Raw genomic sequence first — 26,788 nt, 5'->3', positions numbered from 1 at the left:
CCTGATACATGCGATGAAGTAAGATAAAGCAAAGCATCCGCAATATAATCAGAACACGGGTACACATTCATTACTTGCATTCCCGCTACGCAGCCTTCACTAGACCTCCTGCACAGAAACATCGAAGATCAACTCCCCGGACCTGAAGTCGGCGTAGGTGTTCAGGTCGATGGCATCGTAACTGTGCTTCAGAATAAACTGCAGAACTTGGCGAATCTGCTCCGGATCGTTCGAACACACAAGCCCCTCTTCACGAGAACGGCTGTGAGCACCACCTCCTCCTGTAGCGCGTACCACATTCGCGTGGGCATTCGTTGCACGTGGGGACGTGCGGGGACGCGGCCGCTCATTTGCATCGCCATGTGTGGTTGAAAAACTGAACTCCTCTCTTGTTTTGGCCATACGAAACACCCATTCCACAAGCGGTCGTGAGTCGTGCCACAGCCAACCGCGGTGCCGACGCAGAAGCCGCACCCGTAGCTCAAAGGGCACCTGACTGCTCTTATCGGGAATTTGAATGGCACGAGCAGCCTCAACAGCCGTGTGCAGCGAGGCAAGAACACTCGGTTTGTGCTTTGAGCGCGACACATACGTCACATTCCCCAACAGCATGCTCGAGTTCTCCACCGGACGCACATACGCCTCATCGTCCGTGATGGAATCCTTACCGGAGGAGCCTATCGAGGACCCCAGTTGAGGCCTTGATGGCTGCAGGGGACTCTGAAACTCGATCGAATGCACAATGCAAAAAAGCAGCGACTCCATTGCCTTGTTGGTAACTCGAATCGGTTGGCTGTCTTCTCCCCCTTTCTGGGAGTTTGGCGGTGGGTAGCGGATGGTGTAGAACGTATGCATTGAGCCCACAATTGTATGCACTAAGGTGTAAAAAGCCACCTAATTTCGCTTCGCTCTAGATAAATAAATGTATACAAACGCGTAAGCCCTGTCAATAAATCGTAAAACAACAAAAACAAAAAGCAAAAAACTCACACTCTCACTCCAGCTATTTGTCTACAAAAAACAAGAGAAACCCAAAGAAGGAAAGGTGCGCCGCTGCAGGAGCATGTTATCATCTCCAAGAAGACATTTTGGTACACCCACACACACCAGTAGCACCCACGCCAAAGCAACAGCAACAACACTTCAACGCCGCAATGGCTACGACACATATGCGGACTGTAAAACGCTGATGAGTTCCTCCTGCGTCCCTGGGAATGCCACTTCTAGCGTCTTATGCCGAGCGCTCGCTCCACTCACAAGTGACACTCGCACTTTTTCCGGATAATTCACGGGGCATTCCATCTTTGTGTTTGGCTTGTTTTTCCTCTTGTCCTTCTTTGAATGGCCGCCATATACACAATTCATGACGGCGCCGTTGCTTTCCAGCGGTGTGTGTTGTTGCGCCGCACGAACTCGGGCCAGTTCTTGCTCAAGAAGCATCTGCATGAATTCAACGAGTTCAGCGTTTGCCTTTCCCTCTACAGGTGGGGCACCAACGCGGACCTCAATCGCTGCATCCGTCACGGCAGGGTGACACGCCAACGATGAACTCCTTGCGCCTGGCTTCGCATGCACAGTGAGATGAAACCACCCTGGCCTTAACTGCGAGATGAAGGAAGACACCTTCATTCTTCCCCCCAATCCGCCACATCCAGAAATGCATAAGGAAACAACACTCAAAAAAAGCAAAAAATAAAGAATTAAAAGGGGAAATTAAAGAGTTAGAAAAACAAACAAACAAACAAAGGAGATTATGAGAGAAATTAACATTGCAGGCAAATCCACTCAATAAAAAAGGAAGCATATGAATGGTGCATCACCAAATCGTTCAATAAAACATACCATCCAAACAAAAACGCGGTATTCCATTCCTCTCATAACTTTTCCTTCTCTTAAAAAAGAGAAAGCCACCCCTTCCTCAATATACGTCGACTGACATTGACAAAATACAAAAAAAATATAATTCCCAAACATTCTCAATTTGTGTGAGAGTAAAGGTCACCGACACTCTCAATGTTTCTGTTGCGGACGGGTATGACACCCTCCTCGTTCTCAGCGCCTTCTTGAAAAGAGTAACTTGGAACAGGGAAGCGGGTACGGCCAATCTCTCCCGGTTGTTTCTCCCGCTTCGGGTATGGGGTATCGGCGTACACCATATCCATTTCGTTGGCTTCCTCCAACAATTTTGGTGCTTCTTGAATCAAAGGCTCATTCATTTCTTCTGGTGTTGCAGGTCTCTCTTCAAAAACTGCCCGAACGCCAAAGGGATAGTCCTTTTCATACACAAATCGACGAATGTACCTTTCTGCCTTGTCTTCTCCCGTGGTATTGGGATGCATGAGATCACCAGGAAGAAGAACAGTGGCGACTTTGGTTTGGCTATGACGGTAGAGTTCAGGAAGAATGGAGCGATAGTCATCATGCGGTTTTCGCTTTATCACATCTGCAAAGGTTGGGCATTCGTTATTCAGCTCCGATATTGCAATGATGTTTGGAGTCGGCATGTTCATAATACCGGCGTTGAACCTCGCCATGGCCTCCATGGGTGAAACCCACACAAGTTTCTCTCCAACCGTACTAATCGTAAATCGCACGTCAGGTATCTTCTCAAAGGGAACAAGATAAACAAGGTTGTCAAAGCGAAATGTCTCCGTTGTGGGTGTTGTGATGCAGCGAAAAGGAAGCAATTGCGATAGACATGTCTCCATGGGCAACTCAAGGACATCCACAAGGTTCTTCATCGCCGTTGGCTGGGAGTGAACGAGTAGATGCCACTTCTTCGGCCCAGGCGGTCCTTCAACCTCTACAAGCCCACCGCCCTCTTTGGGCACCAGAAGAATATTCATCTGTGCAAAAAGTGCACGCATCGCGCAAAGGCGGTGATGCAAATCGTTCCACGCCGTCTTCACGCCACGACGACGCAGAATTTTCCCCCAGTCTTCCGAGGAGTCTTCTAAGCTGATGGGAAACGATGGAAAAATGAACTGGTCCCGCACAAAGCGGTTTTTCCCCTCACGGAACATCATCAGCACCTTGTAGTCATTGTCCTCACCCCGCTCAACTTTGTCAACAGCCACGTGCTTGTTTTTGCCTACGACGATAGCTGTGGCCGCGCGGCGCGTAGGTATAGGAGCTCCAATTTTTGGCTTTTCCCCGTACTCGCGATCCGCCCATGGTACCGGCGTGGACCAGTAGTCCTTGAACTGCTCCTTATAGGGGCTCATCTGAACATCCATCTGAAGGTTCCGCACGGGCTTCGAGCGGAAGGACGGACTCTCGCCAGAGACGTTAAGTAGCAGCCAGCGCTGTGTGCGTCGCAGCATCTCTCTTTTTTTTTTTTTTTCCTCCTCTTCCGCTCTGCGTACCGCAACCGGGCAGACACACACACACACACACACGCAGAGAGAGAGAAACAAATAAAATCAAATGGAATGCCTGCAGGTAACTCTTGCACCCGTGTCTCTCTCACTCTCTCTCGCGTCGTGTCCCTCTCCGTATCTCACACAATTCCCTTCCCCTTTACACCACCGAAAAGCCCAGATGACTGCAAAGGCGACGCAGGGGAACGGCCCTATGCTACCCTACCCACACAACCGCCCCCTTTTTCCTCCTCCCCCCTTCCCTCTTTCATGGAAAAGCAAAGAAACGACAAAAGGGAGATGTTGTATCATCTGCAGATTGCAAGGGTGCTGAACACATCTAAGTAAAGCAGTGAGTCGCAGTGCGGGCATCAAGTCCCCTCCTGCCGTGTCCAAACGTAATTGAGCGCAGGGAGTCCAATGTGCACCACCATTTCTTCACATTCCCGCCACAATATAATAACAAACGGAAAAGGAGTGGGAATGTGATGCTGCCAACAAAAATAATAATAATAATAATAAAAATAATAATAATAATAATAGCAAATCAGTATTTCATTTCCATTAAAATTTCTTCTTTTCTTCTTTCCTTTTTATTTTGCCTTTACTCTCAAATATTTTTTTTCTTTTTTTTTTTTTTTTTCTCCCTATCATCATATATTCATTTCAAAGTGACCGCTGAAAGACACACGCGCACTACCACAAAGCAGAAGAACGGAAAGCAAATAAATGCATATAAATATGTAAAATATATATATATATATATATATATATGCCTGTAGTACAGACTGCACAGAAGTTTCCGCATCTCAGCCCGCTGCTCAAACCCATTGCAGGTACATCAATTAACAAAAAACTAAAACAAAAAAACAATTTTATATATTTTGAAGTTTTTTTATTTACTACATCACCAAATAGTCTCGTTTTTTTTTTTTTTTTTTTTTTTTCCTTTTCTTCCGTCTTTCTTCCTGCAACGTTCCTGTCCCTGCATACATCCTTGTGCGTATACTCCCCCCTTTCATCTCCTTCACTTTTCTTTCGTTAGTTTATTCTTCCTTTCATATCTTTTCCGTTTTCTTTTTCCTTTTTTCCGTGTTGATAATTTCTTCACGATCATTCCTTCCTTGTCCTTCGCTTACTCTTCTCTCCCTCTCCCCTGTGGGTGCTGTTCGTTTGTCTCCTGCACGGGGACAAAGGGAGCAAGACAACATGTCAGGAGGCGTCCGCGGTGGGTGGACGCCTGGCCGTCTAAAGGAAAGAGTGCGAGAAAGAAAAAAAACAAAGAGAAAAAAAAAAAGGGGAGTCCTTCTAATTTTGTAGTTTCCTTCAGCGTGCCGTTCTCCACAGGCTTCTGGCCCCTTTTTCTAATCGCGTGAAAAACGCGACCGGGCACGTGAGAGAGCCTCACGCCGACGCAATTCCCTGACACGGTCGTTGCGCTCAAATGCCGCCTTCCTGCGGCGCTGCGTGGCGGTGCTCTTCACGGAGCGATCGCGTCGATCGTCGCCCAAGTCCAGTGCGTTGCGGCGCCAGGAACGGGAATTGAAGCCGCGGCGGTCGTCGAAGCCAATTCCAAGGCGACGGAAGCGGCCGCCGTTGCTGCGAAACCGCAGGGGGCGGCGATAACGGCGTCCCTGATCGTTGCCCGCGGTGCCGCGGCTGCCACGCCCCATCGCTCTGTTCCCACGGCCGTTGCGGGATGTGCCGCGCCCACCGTTGCGGGTATTCTGCTGTCCGCCGTGCCCACGACGTTTCTTACGCAGGCTTTCTCCAATCTTCTGCTCCTTGATGAGTTCACTGAGCGGCCTATCGATAATCTCCATTTGTTGTTTGGTTTGATGAGAGAAAAAAGGTCGAAAGTCTTTCTTTCCTTGCTTTTACTTTTTATCTTCTTCTTCTTTTGCTTCTTCTGTCCCTTTCCTGGTGTCGCCGGGCGTCCAAGAGAGAGCACAATTCACACCAATAGAACACTTAACTAGAAATATTACTTTTTGTCTTGTTTTTTTTTTTTTTTTTGGTCAGTTCGATGTGCTTGTAGCGGGTATTTTTTGTACGCAATAGACTGCGTTTGGTGCGGCAGCGGCAATTGATAATGGTGCAATACCCACAATGACAGGACACAATCGCCGCGTGTGAGAGGAAAACACACGTAGCGAGAGGAGCCGATAGAAGGGACAGCAACCATACAAACAGCAGCGTACGAGGCGGCAAGGGGAAGAAAAAAAAAGGGCGAAGGAAGCCGTTAAGTGAGCCTCGTATACATGACACATAATCAAATGCAAATACGCACCAACACAGGTGAACGAATGGCCCCTAACGGTTTCGCAGCTGCAGCGGTTGCATGCCTGGGTCAATCGCACACAGAGAGACATTTTGTTTATAATAAACAAGGAGGAATAAAATAAACGACGTGATTTGCGTCATCCTTTCATTTTTTCTTTTTGATTCCATTGGAACTCATTGGAAGCCACGCTGTGTAAATGACACGGCCTAAAAGAGTCATCGTCTCCCCAGTTCCCTCCCCGCAAGATGGTCTCTCGCGGAACCCGTTAGCATCCCTCCCCCACCCCACTTTACGGAGAGAAGGACATTCATAGAGAAAAAAAAATGAATATATCCGCATGCATTTGTGTGTAAATGTGCATTCCGTTTTTGACGTCCTTCACACAAGAAAATCCCTGACATTCATCCGATTCATTCAAGTCGTTCTTTCAACTCATGTCGTTCTCTCCACCAACACACATCTCCACGCATGAATCATGCAAATACAAGCAGACGGCGGCGCGTTGACGTCACGTGGTGATACCTTACCACCACCGACACACTCCCTTTCTCAGCAAAAAAAAAAAAAAAAAAAAGGCGGAGAACAAACATTGTTAGCCTGCAATTACTTTCGTTCCCCCCCCTCCCCAGCCTTTTTTTTTTTTTTTAATGCTCTTTTATTCCGGGTTTCCTCCTCCTCCCAGAATATCTGCCGTCTACTCAGGATGCGGAGTAGATTGCGGGCCTTACATCAGGCCAAGTCCTACAACAGTCCAAACCTAAATAAATAAAGAAACATTAAAAGACCAGAGCAAAGCACACGATAGAGAGAAGGACCAAGCTAAAATCACACTCCCCCCCTAACAACGCAGTGGCGCAAAGCCATAGACGGGAAAGCACGGGCCAAACCTGGATGCGGTAAAGGCTCATATGTTCCGGCCCACCCAAGGCTTCTCGGAACCAAACACAGAAAGAAAAACCCACTTCAGCAGAAAGCTTTCGTTAGAACGGCGGTAATCAACGCGTCTTCATCAAATAGCTCAAAAAGGATAGGAATTAAACGTAAAAACAAAAAATAAACCAAAAAGCTCAATGCGCACACATAATACCTTTCTTCTTTGTTCCCCCCAGAACTCATAAGGAAAAAAATATCATACGCCTTCTTCATCTGAAGATTTCTTTCAAAGGGAAGCGCCACAGACTTCGCATTTGGTAATGCCTGGTTGATTCAAAAATGTACAACGGGGACAAGCCAGCAAACTCAAACGCTCCTCATGAGGGAAACGCAATCGGGCAGGCTCGTAGTTTATCGCCGTCGTCTGCACTCTATCTGCTCGTGTCAATGAGCGTTGCCACAAATCGTGTGCAATACTGCCACTCGTACCACCGACGTCGCTGCCGCCGACCCTGGCAACCGGGTGTACCCTTTCTGTTGGACCCACAAACATCGGTGGGTTCGCATTCGCCTGTGGCATCAAGCTATTCCCCACCGCTACTGCTCCGTACTGCGTGCCTTCATGCGATATTTCAGCCTCTGCTGGTGCTATTCTCCTAGTGACGGAAGCATCCCCCTCACTTTTCAAGGTCTGAATTTCATAAACAAGGCTTTTTTGCTCTGCTCGAAGTTTTTCCAGGTTAAGTTCGTACATATTCTTCATATCTTCTGTTTTAATCCGTTCAATGGCTATCATCGTCCGCATTTCCTCATCTCTTCGCTCCTGGTAGTCAAGCATCTGCGCAAAAAGGTGCTTAATATCACTGTTGGTGGCTGTACTACTTTTAAGCATCTCCTGGAACCTCTGCTGCAGTGCTTCTTTTTTGGACGTTTCATCACTGAGCTCCTTTAGTCTGTTTTGGAGCTGCAAGACGTCGACAGGCTCCCCTTGCTTGCGACGCATCAGAATATCCTTTTCCGCGCTCAGCATTGTGAGTTCTTCCTTCAGGCGTATATTCTGCTCCACCTGCTGACGCAGCAACCGCTCTCTCTCCTCCAGTGCGCGCTGAAGATTCCCGAATTCCAGTTTCAATTTCCTCTCCACCTGATCCCGCTGTTGCAAAAGCGTCCTTGATGTATCCTGCTCCTTTGCCGCTAGCGCCTCCCTTGCTAAGCGCAGTTCCTCTTGCAGCCTCGCCTGCACCCGTTCCGCCTCCATTAATCTCTTCTCCCCGATTGCTTCTTTGGCGCGTAAATCCTCCAGTTCCTTCTCTATCAAAGTGTGCCTCCCATTCCTGATCCGCGACTCTTCACAGGCTTCTTGCTCCGCGTCACGGAGACGCCTCTTGAGAGCCTCGTTCTTCTCTTCCAGGTCTTCTGAATGGGCCTGCAACTTAGCAATCGAGGCCTTCGCCCCTTCAAGCGCCTCCTCCGCGGAGCACTTTAAATTCTCAACATTTTCTAGACGTGATTTCGTTTCCGTAACGGAAGCGCGTAATTTATTCACCTCTTCCTCCAACACGTGACGGCTTCTCTCCGCTTCCTGCAGTGCCTTTCGCAGTTCCTCCTCTGACTCACTCGTCTTGACCAACTCCGTCTTGAGAGCCGTGTTATGTACTTCAAGACTGATGCATCGCTCCTTCATTTCGGAAAGGGCCTTTTGTTGCTCTGTCAATTCATGAATGGCGGAGTGGACACCGTCAATTCGGTTATATGCAGACTCCAGCACTTCCAGCTGATGCGTCCTCTCCGCCAGTTGCGACTCCGACAGTTTTAGTAGCTGTTGAAGTCTTTCATTCTCTCCACGCAGTTGCTGCAGCTGATCAAGACCCTTTCCCTTCACGACAGAGCGCAGCTGCTCAACCTCAAGGAGAAGAGCCTCATTCTGAAGAATAATTTCCTCCATGTACGTCGTATCACTTGTACCACATATTATAGCGGCGTCAGACGGATCGTTGGACATGGTTTTTTAATGCTTAACTAATTCGCTACCTTAATATTAAGTCCGTATCACTCAATCCACTCCTTCCTTCACCCTCATAAAATGAAAAGGCCAAGCGGAAGAAGCAAAAAACAAAAAAAAAAAAAAAAAGAAAACACAGCAGCGCATTGCCACAAAGAAACACAACAAAAACAACAGCAGCAAAAGATAAAGGAATGGTTTGCTGGTGAAAAGGCGTGCATAAGTGGTGCATGTTTCCGTAAATACATGTTCCTAAACCGCGCATTCCAGGGCACACACTCAACACGCGGAAGGAAAAGGAATCCCAACAAATTACACAGCACAAAGATAGTAATTAAAAAGAGTTAGGCAATCAAATAAATCCCAGCGGCAAAAATAAGGGCTCATATAAAAAAAAAAAAAAGTATATGGAACCCTTCGTGTACACAGCCACTGAACACGTGAAACCCTCCTTCGCACCGGTCTTCTTTTTTCTTCCTTTCACTTTAGATCTGTAGAGAGAATGTGCATGCAGATGCACATTCCGCCAATTCTTTTTGTTTTCCAAGTGCTCAACACATTCCTCTCCTTTTACCCGTGTTCTATCGTTCCTTCACATTGGCCAACCGCTGCGCTGGTGCGGGCAAAGCATCTACAAACGCAACCGACAAAAATACGTCTCATTTTCGATTGATTGAAGAGCATTCAGAACCAAAAAATAATTGTGTGAAGCAAAGAGACTACTGCAACTCACATTTTGGAAATCGTTTCCTCGAAACACAAAGAAGAAGAGATCCAAGCAAATAAATAGATTTTTATTTGTCTTTTTGATTTAACAGCAACTATTTTTTTTGTTTTTCTCCGTTCCCACTCGTCAGTCCAATATTTACCCTCGAAGAGCATTGTGGTGGCCGGGGTAAACAAAATTCCCGATTTGTTTCCCACGGATTGGAGGAGAGGGGGCGCTGTAGCGTGTTCGCGGCACATCGAGATGTCCCGACTAGCGATGGCTCAGAGGGTTCCGCTCGCTAAGACGTTGCTGCAGCGAATGCGGCGGATTTTGTGGTGGTGATGAGTGCCGGCGATTTTCATGGTACAAATACCTCGGTGCCTCGCCGCCACGGGCTGCAAGGGGCACACGTGACGGGGGTTGCTCGGTGGGTTCACTCACAAACTCCGAAGTGCGGTAGCCACGAAAGAGGTTCGGCGGCAGCGGCCCTGTGGCGGGCACCACGGTGGCGGCTCCGCGGCGGCACATGATGGCTTTAACCGGTGGCGGGTATCCATCAAACCACCATTTGCCGCGGCAGCACCACACGTAGAGGGTAGTACTGATGGCCACCACCGCGACAAGAGCGAGAATCGCGAATAAAACTATCATCCACCACGGGCAACAGGCGCACACCCCAACATTCCTACCCCAGGCATCTGTTTTATTCTTGCAGATGGTGTCAACTCCGCAATGGCAGTGGAATTGCCGGGGAGCGTCTTCGGCGCAGAAGTACTCATAACCTGCATAAAACCCTCCCCTCGGCATCGCGAGTATCTCCTGGTTGAGGCCCTTCAGTCTCTCAATAGGGCGGCAGCGTTCCAATGCCGAAACATCCTTGACGAAAAAGAGTGCCACAAGTGCAGACTGCAAGAAATACCAGACCGTCATCTTACCTTCTTACCTTTTCCAGTAAGTAAGAGGGCAAGCAAGCAAGAAGAGAATGCCCTTCCTCCCACTCCCTTCCCTTTATTATTCCTCTGCTCCTTCCTTTTCGTGGCTATTCGCCAGACCCCTTTTCTGCCAGAGAAAGCAAAAATAAAATTAAAAAAAAAATGAAAATAAAAGAAAACCAGATGGTTTAACGGTAGACTCAAAAGGAAGGGATTAACAAATTCTCTAAGTAAAAAAACAACAACAACAACAAAAACGCTGCAGGGCTCACCATAAAGAATTCTCCCCGTTCCTTCTGTAAAGGGCCGTGTCAATGCCATCGCGTTACGGCCTTTCTCTTTTTCATCAATATTCATCTCGTTCATTGCACTCACCACGACATACACAGTCAGTATCTCTTCTTAATCAGCTCCGTGAAATCGCACAGACCCGCAGAGGATCTGTGAGGGATCTCGCCATTCCACTCCCATTCCATCTCCTCATCGCATCCCCGAACTGTTACCTGAATCAATGCTGCACACGAAGTGGCTGTGACGTCAATAGCCTCCAAACGTCCTCTCGTTGTTTGGTGACGATCATCATTAAACGCGGTAGGGTAAAAAAATAGTGTCGATTCCCACTTGTCAGTAGATTCCAAGGAGGCACTGTTCCGTAACTTCAGACGCGCCTTCTGGCGTCTACACAAACCCATTGAAACACTGAAACGGTTCATGATACACCAAGCCACCTTTTCGCACCACACACAGTGTGCAATCAGCGCCAAGAGGTGGAAGGAGCGTCTCTGAGACCAACCAATTGCCCGTGAAGTCTGAACGCCCTCACTTTCAATGAGCTGAGCGAGACCCTCAGGAAGGGCAAAGAGCACTGGAATCATTGTCCCCGTAAGAAACGAATCCAACTCAACAGGATCTTTGGCGTACTGTTCTCTTTCATCCCCCTCTTTTAATTCCCAAAGTAGTTGCAAAGAAGTGATCCTATCCTCTTCCTCGTCCTTCTTATGGAGGCAGTCACAGGAGCACTGAAGTGTATCACCGCCAGTAGTCCTTGCAACGGTAAGAGTTACTTTCGCGGGATGTGCCAAAGCCGCCAACTTTTCCGCGCACCGAGGGAGGAGAAAAAAACTTGTGACACCAAAAGGCCTGGGATCATGCAGGGACAATCTGAATGAGACCGCGGGACTTCTATGAGGGAGATTCAAAATGAATAATGTCTGCAGGAATATGCGGCGCAGAGCGTGAAAATTCACAATACAGGAAGAACGCCCCGACTCCATGGTCGATTCGGGTTCTTCCAGCGGTGCTGTTGATGCTACTTCTGGAAGCGCGGATTCATGAGCCACTCTGGCGGAGTCGCCTTGCAGGGGCGGATGAGGCACGTCAACTTTCTTCTCGTGAGGGTTCAGTTGCGATTGCGACGCGACAGACTCAAAGTTCTCCCGGTACGCCCAACGCGCCAGTTCAATGCCAGTCAGCGGGAAAGATGGCACCCCGTCGCTTGTCCTCGTAATCGGAATGGGCGGGAACAGCGGGTGCTCGCATTTCACTGTCACGGTCGGCGCCTTCTCACAGGATTCACACGAAAAACGCACGTATTGCGAGGCACGTTGTGCAATTGTCTGCGGCTTTGGCCCGCCGTACGGGTGAGGCACCGGGCCGATGAAATGCAGCAAATCGCAATGGGCCGAGAGGCAAACATAAGGGCTTGCGTCTTTGCTGGTGCTACCGCTCGCGGACATTTTTTCGCCGCGTCCACTGTCATGTGTTAAAAACAAAGAACGTGAGAAAGACAACGAGTCCAGCAACAACAACAACACACACACACAGTCACATACATCGGGAGGATGAAGTCTTGAGAGCTCTTCGTTCCCCACGCCTCCCCCTTGAAATACAGAGAAAATTCACTAATAACAACAAGGGAGCAACAATAAAAAGGCAACCACTACCACCACCAAAAACAACAACGACAAGAACAACAATAGTAACAATAGAAAGTGATTTGCGTAGCACAGTACATATATATATATATATATTATATAACGTTGCCTACACTATACATTCCGCTACCCTAAAAAAGCATTGCACGTTACACAGCGTTTTCATAAGCTATGTGAGTGCGCGGAAGAAGTAAAAAATTTTCTGTGAATTATAGAGCGAATACCTTATTTATTACACTTATGAACCGGGGAAATAAAACGAACACACGAACAAAATAAATATAAATTGGAGGCTTTTTTTCTTTCTTTTTCCTTAACGCTCAAATGTATGCCATCACTCCCATGCAAAATTCTCGTCATTGGTGTCTGTGGTCATTGGCTCCAGCATTGACGGAGAGAGAATACGCCCTGTATCGACAAGACGGTTCAGGTACTGCTCCTTATCATTTGGCGGTGACTGTAATACCTCCTTGCAGAGTCGCCTGAGAACCTCAAGTGCCTCATTGTTCTTCTCGTCATCCGGTTTCTGGTATTTCCTCCAAACGCAGGTGTGCAGGGTAGTGCGAAGTGCGTGCAGCGTGGCAAAGGAGCTGGCATCGATGTGTATGCCTATCCAACCCCCCACAATACAGAGTTGCAAGAGAGGGTCAAATCGCATGTCCGCCTCACCGACACCAAATAGCAGGAGAGCCCACAGACTCACTGAAGAAACCTGTGTAAGAAACTCTTCTCTGGATTCCTGCACGCAAAAAATGCTCTGGTATATATAAAACATGGAGGGAATGACAGGTGCTTCGGCACCACTCTCCGCATCTCTACCAAAAAACTCTTTTGGGGTCAGTACACCATGGGCACGAGGAGGTCCAAGACGGCGGCACGCACTATCTTTGGAAGGTGAGATGTTTTTGTGCGTGGCAGTGCGCATCACCAGCGTCTTCGCCCTTTTTCCCCCCTGAAGCAACGGGGAAGGGTCAAGCACAGCCACATTAGGAAAGAGAGCTGCACAGAGACAGGCCTTAACGAGTGTGACGTCTGCAGCATCAAGGGAAAGTAAACCGGAATCAACATGCAGCGGAGCCACCGCATCATCATTGGGGATAATAAACTCATCCTCAGGGGCTTCAAGAGAAAATGATTCCCCATCCCGGATGAATCCTGAACGGCGGAGGATGTCACGGTACTGTTGCTTGTAGCGGGAAATAATCCGCATGTTATTTCGATGGATATATTGTTCGCTGGCAAAGACACCATCGCCTTGACGAGCACAGAAGGCATTGTAAGCATTCAACACACTGATGTGATCGCTCTGTGATCCCATCGAAAAGGCATGTCGTTTTTGTCGCACCTCAAAAGAGACCTCTCGGCTTGTCACAAATGGGCTGACATCCGCGGTCGCTGCCATCGTTAGAGCAGAGTCCATACAACGCAACACAGCACCCATCATAATCATCTTCCCAATTCGCGGGTCACATGGCAGCCGTGACAGATACAACCCAAGCGGCGTTAACTTCTCATCCGCAGTCACTGCCCCCAAGCTTCGCAGTTGTCGCATGGAAGCCTCAACATTTTTTACAGAAGGTGGTTCAATAAACCTCTGAAGAGTCTCTTTGGGTTTTGTGTGTCCAAGTGACAAGAGGGTCAGCAGGACTTGTGTAAGCGGAACACGATGAATTTCTGCCTCCTGAAAAAAAGGCAACACATCCCAAACCTCTCGCGTAAAAAGACGATAACAAATACCACCTTGTGTGCGCCCCGCACGGCCTTTGCGTTGGGTACAGTTGGCGCGGCTTGCATACTGTAAAGCAAGTTGAGTGGAATACGAAGAGGCATGATGTTCTTGTTGGGTCCCAGTCGCACGCGATACCCACGAGGTTTGCTTGATAAGACCGGTGTCAATCACCACTGCCGCGTCATCAATGGTTATACCACTTTCAGCAATGTTTGTGGCAAGCACCACCTTCACAAATCCTTCGGGCGCCGGTGAAAAGCACTCCCGCTGCTTCTTCGCGTCCACAGAGGAGTGTAAGAGAATGATATGATACCGCTGCTCCCCGTTAAGAGCTTCGAGAGCCTGTTTTGCAGCTATCAACTCCTTCCATCCCGGGAGAAACACGAGGACAGACTTTCCTTCCACCTCCCCGTGAAGGTCAACCTCCACACTTCGTTCAATAAGACGTGCAATGAGAGCGTAGTCTGTCTTTGGCGGTGTTGTCAGTTGCCACCTTGTACCCCGATATCCACCCCTGCCACGGTATGTGTTGCGGCCCTGCGATGTGGTCGCGCTGCTGAGAGCATCAAACATGGGACTATAGTAGCCGGGAGGGGAGGAATGTTGAAAAAGATGGGCCACGTGGTCCAAGTAGCATACCTTCACAGGGTACACGGCCCCCTCCACGGATATCACAGGCACATCACCAAAGTAAGAAGCAAACATCTCAGACTGCATCGTTGCACTCATGAGAAGAACCTTCAACCTTTTATTTTTGTCCTCCATCAGCAGCTCTTTGACAAGAGCCAGAGCCACATCACAGTTGATGTCACGCTCATGCACCTCGTCGATCACAAGATGACTCACCGTGTCTAGCGATGGCATACCGGATAACATCTGGAGCAAAACTCCGGTCGTGCAGAGCGTGATGTGACGGCCTGGCCGAGCGTCCAAACGCACAGCATACCCCACATCTTTCCCCACCACGTCCAGTCGCTCACTTGCAATGCGATCCGCGATACTGAAGGCACTCAGTCGACGGGGCTGAGTCACGACGATGCAGCAGCGGTCCCCACGTTCCTCCATAATCTCCCTATCAAGGATGTACTGCGGAACCTGGGTTGTTTTGCCGCATCCGGTTGTTCCACATACGACAACCACACGGTGCTGATCCATCGCGTCAAGTATGCGCTGCTCCACAGACGCAATTGCAAGGCTCGAGCGACGCATGTGAAATTTCTCAAGGTATTTAGGGTCCGCCCTGAGGTTACACAGCCGATCGCGTAATCGTCTCGCATAGGCTTCATCGCGTCTGACATCTTCCAGGGCCTTGATTGCCGCCCGTGTCTCGGCATCCAAAACGTCATCAGTTAAAATTTTTTCAGGAGTACCACCATGGCCTTCGTTTCCCACCGTATTGCCATCAACTGGAAAATGAAGTTCGGTGCGACAGCGCTGTACAAAGGCGTGAATTTCATTCCTCAACGCCTCCGGCAATTTGGCAGTCGGAACACACCGTGGCTGGATGTTCGGATACTGTGCAATGATGCTATTAATGCCCTGCAACCGCTCGTCATACAACTCCATCTCTCCCAATGCGTTCTCAATGGCATGGCGCTCCGCTTCAAACCGGTTAATGCCTTGTCCCGTGCACTTGACACCGTCCAAATCCATGTGACAAATATAGGAATTTCCCTCCCTTGTGAAGACAGGAGCCGGAGTCACACCAAAAAAAAGTGAAAAAAAGTCCAGCATCTTGGAATAACGTGGCGTAAGGCTGAGTGACACGGCGTCAGGCGAGGCACAGCTTCCACGGCCTGCAAAAGCTGATGCCTTCCCATCCACGGCAGAAGCTTGCCGTTGCTCCTTCACCAGCGTAAGAATGTTAAGCGCATGCATCGCGGCACGCTGCTTCGCCTCCTGTGAACTCTCAGCTACACCAGTAGCAACTAAATTTGTCACACTATCCAATGTGAGTGTGGCGACAAAGACACGATGCGAGATGCGAACAATATTCACACCCTTGCTGACCCCAAGAAGTTCATTGTTAAGTTTTTGAAGAGCCAATCGGTCGGTGCATCGTTCCTGCTCGGTCATTTCCGCCGCCCTGTCAACCAATGGGTTCCCAGTATGAGGGATACGCAGCAGCTGAAAGGCCTCGTTTCGTCGCTCTTGCTCTTGCCGTTCAATGTGTCGCCTACTTTCATCCACATAATCTTCCCAACAATCGTATTCTTCCGGCTGTGGAGGCGGACCAAAAGCCTGCGTTTTTCGAATACTCATCACACGCTTCAAATATTTCTTTTGAGCATTTAATTCCGTGCCCTCCTCGAGTGGCAGAGGCGCAGCACTGCTGTCCGTGCCTTCTACTGAAAAGTGATCAATGAGCCTCGCTGCATGCATGAAGCAGAGCGCCCTAGCCCTTTTTGCGCGGGTTGATTGCCCTAAAGCCCGCACCGGTATTCCCCTTACGTGGAACTCCAGCACGGCACGCTTCAAGGTGGACCTGGGAACATTTATCACACGAACTATGGGTAAAGATGACGCATTCGTTGACAGTAACATCGAAGACCCATCCTCCCGCAGCTGCGATCTCAAGAACGACTCGATCTGAGTCTCTGCTCGCATGTCCACCTGCAGAGCCGGTATGGTGTGAAATTTTATCTGCAAAATCCCAATGTCGTCATTGTTCCGTGGGTTGGAAGAGCTACGGCCCTCGCCAAATCCACGCTGTCGGCGTTGGCGATTACGGCCACGGAAATCACGCTCATGCCGCATTTCCCGGGCCGGGGCCAGAAGGCCAGATTTACACAAAAGTCGTCGCATTATGACGTGTTGCTTCCTTTATTCGCACGTGCGTCCTACCAGCACCTCCCACCCGGTCGAAATGGGAGAAGCAAGACAAGCAAGAGAAAGTAAAAGAAAAAAAAAAGGGCAAGAAACGCAAAAAAAAAAAAAAAAGAAAAAAGCAGCTGTGTAAGATATATTACATGGCTTCGTGCATACTTAAATACGCACATGAAAAAACAGCAGAATTCGTGGGCATTGGAGCCTCTGTTCACGAAAAGAAAAGAATACGCACATAAACACGCAGGCAGGCACGCAGGCGCAGACGGCAATACCGACAGTCGGGGAAGCAAAGCTGTTTTCTACTCCCGCAGCTTCGATCGCATCGCCATCGTTTCCTCCTCCTGGCTTCCCAATTGCGCCCGAATATCATTCAACGCCCCAACGCGACTCCCAATTATTTTCAGTGGCTTCTCCACGTACACCCAGTTAGGGTTGATCATATAACGGTAGTAAAGGTAGAAACACGTCAATAACGTCACAAGAAGTGTCAGCAAAAGCTTCACATTTCGCAGTCTCTCGACGCTCATGGTGTGGTAGAGGGTGTTCCGTTGCGTGTAAAGACCGACCGAGATGGTGTCAAAGGTATGCACGTTACAGTTCTGCTCATAGTACATGCCACGGTCCTCCTGGTCCTTTAAAATACGGCGCTGGTTTTGCTCCACCCGCAGCATGGAAAGCTCGTGCTGCCGCTTCAGCTCAAAAATCTCCTTGTCACGTGACAATATCGCTTGAATCAGGCTTTCACGATACGCCGCGCCGTCGGCTGCTTCTGCGACCGATGGGGCATTTTCTCCGGCGCCATTCCCCGTCGCGCTGCTGCTGGCAGCCCTCACTGATCCCCACAGTTTTGCAGTCGTGGTGGTGGCAACGATGGTCGGCACTTCGGTGGCAACAGCACAAACAGGCCATCTTCGAAGCATTTGTGGACAAATATCAACGCCCTCCTTTTATTATTTTTTTTTTTTGTACAACAAAAAGAGCAAAAAAAAAAAAAAGGTTATCACACCGAACAACGCATCAGCCTGCGCCCCGACGTTAAAAAAACAAAAAAAAAGCACATATATACGTTCAAGGACCCACGCTACAAGCTCTCATCTTCTCATTCCTTCTGCAGGACTTCACGTGAACGTAGTTCTTTTTTTTTTTTTTTTTTTTACATGATGATTTGCACAATTTCATTATCTGTCATCCGCTGCACACGGCGAATCACACCACCGAGAGAAGCAATGCATTCGCGCGCTCGGTCTGAAGACGGCGGCTCTCCAGTCATCAGTAAATACCTGACGGTTCCGTAGTCTTCCGACATCGGGGGAAAGAAACGTTTGAAGGCAGCCCAACGCTGCCGCACACGTCCGCCAACATCGCCAGCACCAAATAGACAAAGCAGTTCCATGGTAGCAAAATCGTCGACGCCTCTGCGCAGCACAGTTGGAAGATCATTGACAGCACTCAGCACGATTCGGCAGATACGGCGCTCAAAGGCCTGAAGAGCCAAAAAGGTAATTCCCTCCACTTCACATGCGGCGGTTGTATTCCCCGCTTCACAAGTTGCCTCCTCTGTCTTGGCTACCCACATTTGCAGCTCTTCAATCTGCCTCTGCTGCTGAGCCAGCTCCGATTTCATTTCGCGGATGCCACGAAGAAGGTCTAGTTTCACTGTCTCAAGTTGCTCTAACTGCGCGGAAAATGCTTCTTGATCAGCAGCGTTGCCGGCATCTCTACCGTTGCTGTTACCACCAAAAAATATCCCGGGCCGATTGTTCGCGAGGGTAGCGTTTACGTCGACAGGGGCCGCGAGCTCAGCGGCGGCGCGCTCACGCAAGCGACGTTCCAACGCCTCGTACTCGCGTTCATGCCGCTGTACTTCCGCCTGCCACCTTTCGTGCTGCTCAAGCACAGCACGCCGGAGATCTTCTCGGGCAGATTCCGGCGCACTCGTTGTTACATTCCGCAGGCGGGCGTGAGTTTCCCACAAAAGGTTGGCGTTGGACAGGGCGGCAAAGCGGAGACTGACGCGCCCCAACTCGCAAAGAGACTCCAAGTCACAATACGTGAAGCAATAAACAATCAAGTGACCAGGCATTTGATTGAGCTGCGAAGGTGTAAGGCCCGCACTGCTATTCGTGGGATTCATCTTTTCCATTTCCTCCGCATCGTCAAGAGGAAAGTGACCGCACGCCTTTTTCAACTCCTCCAGCGCATCACGCATCGCTGTGTGGTCATGGTAGGTGCGCAGCTGTAGCCGTGGCGCTAAAATGGTCCGGGTGCGCAAGGGCACTTGAGCCCCTGATCCCGCCACATGTGCTCTTCCGTTAGCCTCTTGTCTGGCACGCAATTTGCTGCTCCTGGCGGCAACACGGATGCCAAAATGCCCATCCACGTCATGCGGCAATCCTTGCATTACTTCCTCTAACAGATAATGTAAAGAGAGGAAAAGAGATGGAAAACAGGACCAGTGGAGAAGGAGACAAGGAATGCCTGCACGCCAGAACTACAGAGAAACTAACGCAAGAGTCACACACATGAGAAAAAAAAAGAAACAAGGACATTAAATGCACAAAACTGGGCAATGCGAGTCCCATTAAAATAGCAATGGTACACCGCTCCTCCCCCCCCCCCCCCAAAAAAAAAAAACGACAAGAAACGCAAAGCTTCTTCGGTAAAGACTGTTGCTTCGGCGTATGTTGCCGAAGGGGCCCCTAGTGCCCCTGGAGAAACACAGAGAAAATGGTGTTCGTTTTTGTCGAAAAGAACTGCCACTTTTCCGGCCTGCGGAAGAGGCGTGAAGGCACAAGATAAGAGACGTGCCGCCCTACAGAATTTGCCATGGCACAAAAGAATCCACATCACAAACGCACTAACACACACACACACATACGGGGAAAAAAAAATAATCCACTGCAGGAGGCTGACTTCCAGGGCGGTTTTCGGTAAATTAAAAATGTCTCCTTGAAACTGCGTCACACATCGCAGTCGTTGCTATCGGTGCGCATAAAACTGTATTTTCCTTTCCCCCCTTTCCAGCGGCAACTTGATTTACGGGCTCAGTAAACCCAGAGAAAATAAACAACAACAACAACAACAACAGGATTAAAAGACATATGAAGTGTACACGCAAAGAACGGAATGTACACGCATATTTATGGAGAGGGAGTGAGAAAGCAAAAGTTCAAAGGACAGGAACACACCACTCACTTACCCCCTCTCCTCAGGCCATGGATAGAAATATATTTTACACAATTAAAATGTACGTGCCCAATGCAAATAAAAAAAAAGGAGAGAGAGAAAGAGAGAAAGAAAATAAAAAAAGCAAAAAGAAGCAGAAGCCAATTAATGGAGTATCAGGAATAAACACCCATCATGTCATTAGTCGTGAAGAGGGTAATTCTCCTCCAAATAAAAAGCTTCATTCACCTTTTGCAGCACACTGTCCACTAAATCCTTCTCGAACGAGAGAACGGACACCCTAAACTGCGCACAAACAGGCCGGTGGTCGGAATGTCGCAGAGCCTGCACATGATGGTAGTCAAAGACAAGCATCTTGTTTGGAATCATCGGAAAAAACTTGAATCTTTTATCGGTGCACGTCGATCGCCTTGCAGCAAGAAAAGTTGGCAGCGATTCTGTTTCATCTAAAGAGACGTCACGATGAGTGAAAGAAGAAATTTGAAGATTCTGTGCCCTCATTTTTGACAGGGTCTCCAAGTAACAGCTCCGATAGTGCATATCAGACAACACGGAATCCGATTTCCCAAGCAACGATACCGCACCTTCGCTACTCATCGAAGAGGTAGATGATTGGAGCGAAACGACATCGTCGTCCGTTCTGTTGAGCGGTCCATTTACATTGTCCACAGGAACCGAAAACTCCGGCATGCTGTACATTAATTTGGTGCTGCTATTTAAATATGGGAAAGATCCATACAAAGCTCTGTTCTCACCTTCTTGTTTGTTGTTCCCGTCATTCCTATTCACACCATCAACATTATGATCATTGCTATCGTCGTCGTCGGATTTCTCGCAGGGGAGACAGACACGGAAGAGAATGCGGTCACACCATGCAGGTTCACGTTTCCTTCTACTCGTGTCGTACAAATCCGTTTTCCGGTCAAGTTTGTACGTGGGCGGAAACGCTATGAGGGCCTCCTGAAAGCCGTCAAATGTGTCCCCGCTGATCATCCCTTGCCGGATCTCGTCATGGCAGATGAGTCGATCGTACTCCTTGTTCCGAACCAAGCGACGGATGTCTGTGCCTTTCAGACCATGTAGACGGGAATTTAGGTCCCCAAGAAAAAATACATAGTCGTATTTGTCCAAAACTTCTTTCTCCAGTAGCGCGGAGGGGGTTCGGCGCAAATTTCGAAAGAAGGGCGTCAACCTCGAACGCTTCTCAATGATGCCATCCTCCATATTAGAATCTCGTGCGGCGGTACTAAATGTCTCCAACACATCCAGTTCACTATCCACGCCTGCCGGCATCTCAAACATGAGATCCTTAAGCGAGGCATGGTAGTTAAGGGTACGGGTGCGTTCGTTATGTTTATGTGCCACGAAATGTGCGGCAATGAATAGAAACCGTTTACCGTATATTGTGGCCCGAATTCCAACCGAACCCTTGTTTCCCCACACCCCACGCATCGCACCGGTTCTTGTGAGGGAGACACGAACATTTGTCACGTAGTTGATGTGTTCAACGCGTGCCACAACGACAAGTACCAGTCCCACGAGCTGCACCGACTTCACCTTCTTGTACCATACTCGATGTTCACTAATTTTGTTCAATGCATCTACTATGGCCTCTGTCCACATGACTCCCGTTTCAGTGTATTCCCTTACGAGAACAACTCCGCCCATTTCCACTTCTTGCAAAGTAACGATAACAATATCAGGGAATTCTTCAATCGGAAAAGGAGGGGTAGTCTCATTGCTATTTTCTCTGGCTTCTTTGCTTAAATCCCAATAGGTAGTTACCTTTCCCATTAGTTTCCGCCCTAATAGCCACTCATAAAAACCATTATTGCCGTTAGGGGGAGGTTGGCGGTCCACGTTCCAAGTACAAGCATGGACACGAAGAGCCCTCAGCATACTTTCGGTTTTCTCTTTTTTAAAAAATTGACGTATAAGTAAATTAGCCCGAAGGCGACGCCGCGCTTCCCCACTAACTGCTGCAGAAGAGAAGGAGCGGCCGCTTGTCGTCTCTGTATCGGTGTCAGAGTCGAGCCGGAACTGCGATCTAAGCGCTTGAATACCTTTGGCTGTGATCCCACCGCCTCGCTCGGAGTTTTTCTGGTTCCCACATAAGAAATCGTCTTCTTTTTTTTGCATGGCGTACGTTTCGGAGTCCCTGGCAGCTCTGACTGTGGCAAATCCAGAGAACAAGAGCCGAGCGAGGTAACGAATCACACAAAACAGCGATAAATAACACATGAAAATCCCTGAAAATAGTGACCTGCCTTGGTGAACTCTGACCACCCCATTGGCGTGTGGGATACCGTCGTCACCATGAGTACTGCTAGTGCTAGTGCTACTACTACTAATACTACTGCTGATACTGCAGCAGCTCCCATCACTACGATGGCTACGATCAAGTTGTTTGTCATCGTCACTGCTAGCTACCGTCATATCGCGTTCTGCCCGTGTGAGCGGAGAGGTCGTGGCAAGAGAAATGCCCTAGGCGTGTCCCCGCTTGGAGAATTTTGCTGGTGGTTGCAAGCTCCCCCGGGCAGCTACAAAAAAAAAATTATTTTTTTTGTGTGTTTGCAATTTGTATGCTTCCTTTTCAATCTATTTCTTGGAATGCGCAACTCAAAAAAAGTGGTACGGGACGAGGGGAAAGAAGACAATGAGGATGAGGATGGAAAGCAGTCCAACCAAAATGCCCACGTAAAGAAAAAAAGCAAAAAAAAAAAAAAAGAAACAATGAGAAAATCACACAAAAAATTTGCACAAACACACAGACAGAGAGAAAACACACACGAAAAAAAAAAAAAAAACAAGTCTAAAAGAAAATGCATCTTTTCCACAAATATATGTACGGAACAGGAAGTTCTGGCATGATGTCCTTTTCCGAATAACGAGCATATATTTGCTTTTGTGTCGGTGTGTCCTCAATCACTCCTTTTTTTTTTTTTTTACACCCTCCTTTTTTTTACATCGACTGAGGCAGATGCTAGAGGGGCCTCAGCGGCCCGCTGGGCTTCGGGGAGCTACGCCTGGAAACTGATTTGAACGTGCTCATGCGATTCGAAAAAGACGCTAAATGCGGTTTGCCCGTTCCGCCCAATGCGCGAGCCATCCGATGCAAGGCTCCCCTCAATAAGTTGTCCAACATCTGCACTGCATTTTTGTGTGGTTCGCCGGAGATCGACACCGACGGTGAGGAGGTGCTGTCACCGCTGTGCATGAGTTTCATATTGAAGGTCCCGGAGGAACGGTTTTCCGGGGAGAAGTTCTGTCGGAATTTATTCGGTGAAGCATCACGGCTTATTGCAGCAGCTCCCCCTGTTTCTAGCGGTGGGAGTGGTGACAATACATTTGCCCTGGACACTCCGTCCTCCACCACCCGAAAAAGATGGCTCATGTTCATGAGGATTTCGCAGACGATGTTTAAAAATACTTCACGGTGCGTGCTCAAACCAATGGAGGAGGACAACTCCCGCCGAATTTGGCCCACGGCGCCTCCCAAAGAGGCCTGGACAGAGAAGGCAAAAGTGCTGTGGGATGCACTCACTCTCTCTCCCCACGGTGCCTGACTAGAAAATGGCAGGGACAACAGGGAATTGTTTCCCTCTCGCCACCACGACTTTTTCCTCTCCGCCACTTTCAACTGCCTCAACTTGGAACCAGTGCCCTGCTTTGCCACCTCAGCAACCGGCGCGGCGGGGACAAAAAGATGAAGCCGCTCCCACAACCGCTGCGGTACGCATGAAGCAAGTAACATTTTATTAGAAGACTGTATCCTTGCCACCCGCATGGCAACCTGCAGCAGAAGCATTGAACCATGTAAGGTGGATCCAATGCTAGACAGAGCAAAAGACGTCACAATTATTTCACCACCACATGCCTGAAAACCGAGTTCCGCAACTGTCTCTATGGCCGGACCAAACACTTCAACAAATTCTTTATCGTCGCCACAAAATGTCCTAGTGGATTGATAATCCTTAGACACGTGTACCGCCATCCTTGCACGAATTCCATCAAATAACACAATATTTGCCTTACAGCTTTTTACATGAAGTGTGGCTTCTAGTGTTTTTATTCTTTGTGGCCAGTCCACTGCCAGAAGCCCGCGCTGAATTTGCAACGCTGCTTCCAACGCACAATGTGGCTCGGTGAAAATGACAATGTACGCCGCTGTAGAATCCGTCTTGGCAATAAACCCATCATATGCCAGCAATGCTTCCTTCACAACGTAATTATATTGGCCCATAATATTCTTGTATAATTCTTCAGGTAACGCACGAGAAATTGCGACAATGTCAACAGCGTCACAGTATAAAAAACCCCTCTCTGCTGTCGTACTTCTGACGCCGGATCTGCTGACGACGGGCCACGGCAAACTGAGGGCCTGCTGCGTGGTGATTTCCCAGGCATTGTCTTCAGCAGCCATCATAGCCGCCTCGGACTTCTCTAGGAGTTGTTGATGCTGCAATAGCAGTTGCTCCACTTCTTCGCGGGACATGATACGCTTGCCAAGCTGCAAGGCCGCCTTGACGGAGGAACGTGGAGATTCGCACTCGTCTCTACAAGACCCATCGTCCCCGCCCTTAAGTAATTGACGTCTGTACGCATAAGCCTTGGGAAGAATCGAGTACACATCCACCAGAGTGGAGTATGATCCCAGAAACCGACCGCCCTTCTTCAAAACATTGTACTCCATGCTCAAAAGATTCGATTTATTCGATTGGAAGGCCTGTATGACCTCTGCAACAGCCAGAATTTCCCCGCGGCATGCCAAATCACACAAATGACCGGAACAAACCAATGCTTTACCGCGGCACAGTACATGCGAGTAGCTTTGCAATCCGTGGCGGTGCCAGAGGCCGTATTCGTACTAGCTGTGTGGCTGTCGTTCGAGGGTCGCAGCTTTCCCACCGTGATCCCGGCTCTCATGAGACACGTTTCTGATTTGGTGAATGCTTCGCATTTCTGCTTCACAACAGTGTAAATCTGGGCGGTAAAACGCAGAGCATGTTCTGTACGTCGAAAGGCAAAAGTAAAAACGTCCGTATTGTTGCCATTTACGTAAACACCAAAGTTATTTTTTCCATGTAGAAGAGCAGAAGAGAACAGTTGTTGCCGCAGTTGGTGGTGTTCCTCCAAGCCCATGGAGACCTGGGTAATTTTTCGCCATGAGGAATTACTGCCGACGTCAACAGTGCACAAGTAAACCGTTTCACTTGGATCAATAGACTGGAATCGGGCAAGATACCAATCCTCTGCCTCCATCAACGTCTGTTCGTGAAAGGCGCTCACCGCTTCCAGTTTATTGTAAAGACTTATGATGTTTTTCCTATCCCGCCGTAGCAAATAAAGTGAAACGACATCCTCAGAATTAGAGTCGCGTTTTTCAGCTGCACGCTTTCTGCTACGGTAGATACCATCGACCCATCCATCATGGTGCAGCAGCAGCTGCTGTGACTGTGACTGTATTTGCAGCTGTGCCTGTGGTTTTTGTTGAGTTCCGCCTTGACACGGACGTGTTACACCTTTCATGGAGGCAATTAATTGTGGAAGCAGTGTATCCACATCAATATTGCCGCGTGGGAATCGTGGGGAAGGATGAAGATAATACGGCGGTATTCCGCGGCGGCGTTCAAGTGATTTGGGGAGAATAGAACAAAACAGATTCCCGACAGTTCGCTCTGACGCAATGATGCTCCATCCCGCGCCCAATTTGGCACGCACACGGCTCATTTCCAGAAAAAAATCATCGTGAACGTCATTCATAATGCTCGCTTCCTTGAACAACATGATCACACACGCCTTATTCACCACTATTTCGCCAATGGGAGACCCTTGAAGCGCCGTTGTTAGAGCGTCTTTCACCTCTTGACCGTAGTACACTGAACGACCATTGATGGGGTCCACTTCCGATCCCGGATTACACGTATACATGCAAGTATGCATGCGAGGACCGCTGTAAAGAAGCTCTCCGTCATCAATCACGGGCGCAAAAAACGGAATATCGGTGGTGCGTGCTGGCCATGGGAGATTTTTCACCCCAACGTGGCACTCACTTGAGAAATGAAGGGCAGCTGTGGCACTGTAAAAAGCAAAAACTTCAATCTCCCTCAGGCCACACACGTGGTATCCGCCGTACTTCTTTGCAACCTCCAACAAAAAATTCTGATAGATTGTCATTGTAAATTCCTCTGCGCTCAGGTGTTGAGTGGGCACATTCGGTACAGCATGAATGACAAATGTCACATCTCGAACAGGCAGTTTCGCCGCGTCAAACCTCTGAGCAAAGTACAGATCATCATGGGCCTCCATTAGCACAGCTTCCATAAACTCCAAACGGCGCAAACCTGCCGCACGGACTCTTGAAGCAATTTTAGCCTTCTCAACCGCCATCTCCACGCGATTTGTCTGTCGCTGTCGCAGCACGTCATCTGCCACCCGCTCTTTCAGCGCGTCGTTCTCACGGCGTAGGGAATCACTCTCCCGACGTAGCCGTTCCACCTCGTCCTTGAGCACCACGATCTGCACTTTCGCTTCGGTCTCCATCTTCAGCATGGCACCCCGCAGGGCATTTACAGTCTCTACAAGCTGCTCGTTCCAGCTGCATATATCCTGCAGGCCGTTCTCCTTGAATGGCTGGTCAATTAGCGGTGCTGACAGTGGACGACGCAGTGTGGCTGCCGAGTGAGTGTCGTTCCTACGAAGTTCCGACAAAGTTTGCTCCAAAGTTTCCACGGTGGACTCCAGCTCGGCGATGCGGCGCCTTGCCTGGTCACTGAAGATGATGAGATCGACGAGGCGAGCCTGCACGTCGGGATTGACGCCATCAAAATCCCCTTCTTCTTGAGGCATGTGAATACTCCTCCCTTTTCCCACACTCCTTCCCAAGTTATTATGCGTGCCAGCAAAGAAACAAAAACAAAAACAAATAATGGAGAGTACACACACACACAC

General features: G+C 48.9%; 11 protein-coding genes and 1 pseudogene across 11 annotated transcripts, besides 20 other annotated features; all 12 read right to left on the bottom strand.

Annotated features, from left to right (window-relative positions):
• Window positions 1–26,788: part of a sequence feature (heterozygous, non-Esmeraldo-like haplotype) that runs on past both edges of the window.
• On the bottom strand, window positions 100–855 carry Tc00.1047053506435.180 (hypothetical protein, conserved; the record flags this gene model as incomplete). The annotated part of the gene is made up of 1 exon (XM_815919.1): window positions 100–855. The coding sequence occupies one exon, from the start codon at window positions 853–855 to the stop codon at window positions 100–102; it is 756 nt and encodes a 251-aa protein (XP_821012.1).
• Tc00.1047053506435.170 (hypothetical protein, conserved) lies at window positions 1,159–1,629 on the bottom strand (the record flags this gene model as incomplete). Its single annotated transcript, XM_815918.1, has 1 exon — window positions 1,159–1,629. The coding sequence occupies one exon, from the start codon at window positions 1,627–1,629 to the stop codon at window positions 1,159–1,161; it is 471 nt and encodes a 156-aa protein (XP_821011.1).
• Tc00.1047053506435.160 (hypothetical protein, conserved) lies at window positions 1,977–3,323 on the bottom strand (the record flags this gene model as incomplete). Its single annotated transcript, XM_815917.1, has 1 exon — window positions 1,977–3,323. One exon carries the CDS (start codon window positions 3,321–3,323, stop codon window positions 1,977–1,979), a length of 1,347 nt encoding a protein of 448 aa, XP_821010.1.
• Window positions 3,379–3,401: a microsatellite.
• Window positions 3,862–3,901: a microsatellite.
• Window positions 3,977–4,002: a microsatellite.
• Window positions 4,093–4,133: a microsatellite.
• Window positions 4,283–4,315: a microsatellite.
• Window positions 4,374–4,514: a sequence feature (GA-rich).
• On the bottom strand, window positions 4,724–5,182 carry Tc00.1047053506435.150 (hypothetical protein, conserved; the record flags this gene model as incomplete). The annotated part of the gene is made up of 1 exon (XM_815916.1): window positions 4,724–5,182. The coding sequence occupies one exon, from the start codon at window positions 5,180–5,182 to the stop codon at window positions 4,724–4,726; it is 459 nt and encodes a 152-aa protein (XP_821009.1).
• Window positions 5,220–5,270: a sequence feature (GA-rich).
• Window positions 6,198–6,217: a microsatellite.
• Tc00.1047053506435.140 (hypothetical protein, conserved) lies at window positions 6,803–8,518 on the bottom strand (the record flags this gene model as incomplete). Its single annotated transcript, XM_815915.1, has 1 exon — window positions 6,803–8,518. The coding sequence occupies one exon, from the start codon at window positions 8,516–8,518 to the stop codon at window positions 6,803–6,805; it is 1,716 nt and encodes a 571-aa protein (XP_821008.1).
• Window positions 8,624–8,652: a microsatellite.
• Tc00.1047053506435.134 (hypothetical protein, conserved) lies at window positions 9,498–10,157 on the bottom strand (the record flags this gene model as incomplete). Its single annotated transcript, XM_815940.1, has 1 exon — window positions 9,498–10,157. The coding sequence occupies one exon, from the start codon at window positions 10,155–10,157 to the stop codon at window positions 9,498–9,500; it is 660 nt and encodes a 219-aa protein (XP_821033.1).
• Window positions 10,296–10,333: a sequence feature (T-rich).
• Window positions 10,549–11,895, bottom strand: Tc00.1047053506435.130 (hypothetical protein, conserved; the record flags this gene model as incomplete). The annotated part of the gene is made up of 1 exon (XM_815914.1): window positions 10,549–11,895. One exon carries the CDS (start codon window positions 11,893–11,895, stop codon window positions 10,549–10,551), a length of 1,347 nt encoding a protein of 448 aa, XP_821007.1.
• Window positions 12,063–12,146: a microsatellite.
• Window positions 12,169–12,195: a microsatellite.
• Tc00.1047053506435.120 (ATP-dependent RNA helicase, putative) lies at window positions 12,428–16,627 on the bottom strand (the record flags this gene model as incomplete). Its single annotated transcript, XM_815913.1, has 1 exon — window positions 12,428–16,627. One exon carries the CDS (start codon window positions 16,625–16,627, stop codon window positions 12,428–12,430), a length of 4,200 nt encoding a protein of 1,399 aa, XP_821006.1.
• Window positions 16,719–16,769: a sequence feature (T-rich).
• Tc00.1047053506435.110 (hypothetical protein, conserved) lies at window positions 16,951–17,571 on the bottom strand (the record flags this gene model as incomplete). Its single annotated transcript, XM_815912.1, has 1 exon — window positions 16,951–17,571. One exon carries the CDS (start codon window positions 17,569–17,571, stop codon window positions 16,951–16,953), a length of 621 nt encoding a protein of 206 aa, XP_821005.1.
• Window positions 17,784–17,806: a microsatellite.
• On the bottom strand, window positions 17,805–19,052 carry Tc00.1047053506435.100 (hypothetical protein, conserved; the record flags this gene model as incomplete). Its single annotated transcript, XM_815911.1, has 1 exon — window positions 17,805–19,052. The coding sequence occupies one exon, from the start codon at window positions 19,050–19,052 to the stop codon at window positions 17,805–17,807; it is 1,248 nt and encodes a 415-aa protein (XP_821004.1).
• Window positions 19,717–19,738: a microsatellite.
• Window positions 19,918–19,970: a sequence feature (CT-rich).
• On the bottom strand, window positions 20,018–22,078 carry Tc00.1047053506435.90 (hypothetical protein, conserved; the record flags this gene model as incomplete). The annotated part of the gene is made up of 1 exon (XM_815910.1): window positions 20,018–22,078. One exon carries the CDS (start codon window positions 22,076–22,078, stop codon window positions 20,018–20,020), a length of 2,061 nt encoding a protein of 686 aa, XP_821003.1.
• Window positions 22,159–22,233: a microsatellite.
• Window positions 22,382–22,402: a sequence feature (AT_rich).
• Window positions 22,537–22,568: a microsatellite.
• Tc00.1047053506435.70 lies at window positions 22,820–26,686 on the bottom strand (annotated as a pseudogene).

The sequence above is a fragment of the Trypanosoma cruzi genome, genomic scaffold (genome assembly GCF_000209065.1).
Source record: "Trypanosoma cruzi strain CL Brener 1047053516535 genomic scaffold, whole genome shotgun sequence".
Lineage (NCBI taxonomy): Eukaryota > Euglenozoa > Kinetoplastea > Trypanosomatida > Trypanosomatidae > Trypanosoma > Trypanosoma cruzi.
This window is presented reverse-complemented; position numbering and strand designations above follow the sequence as displayed.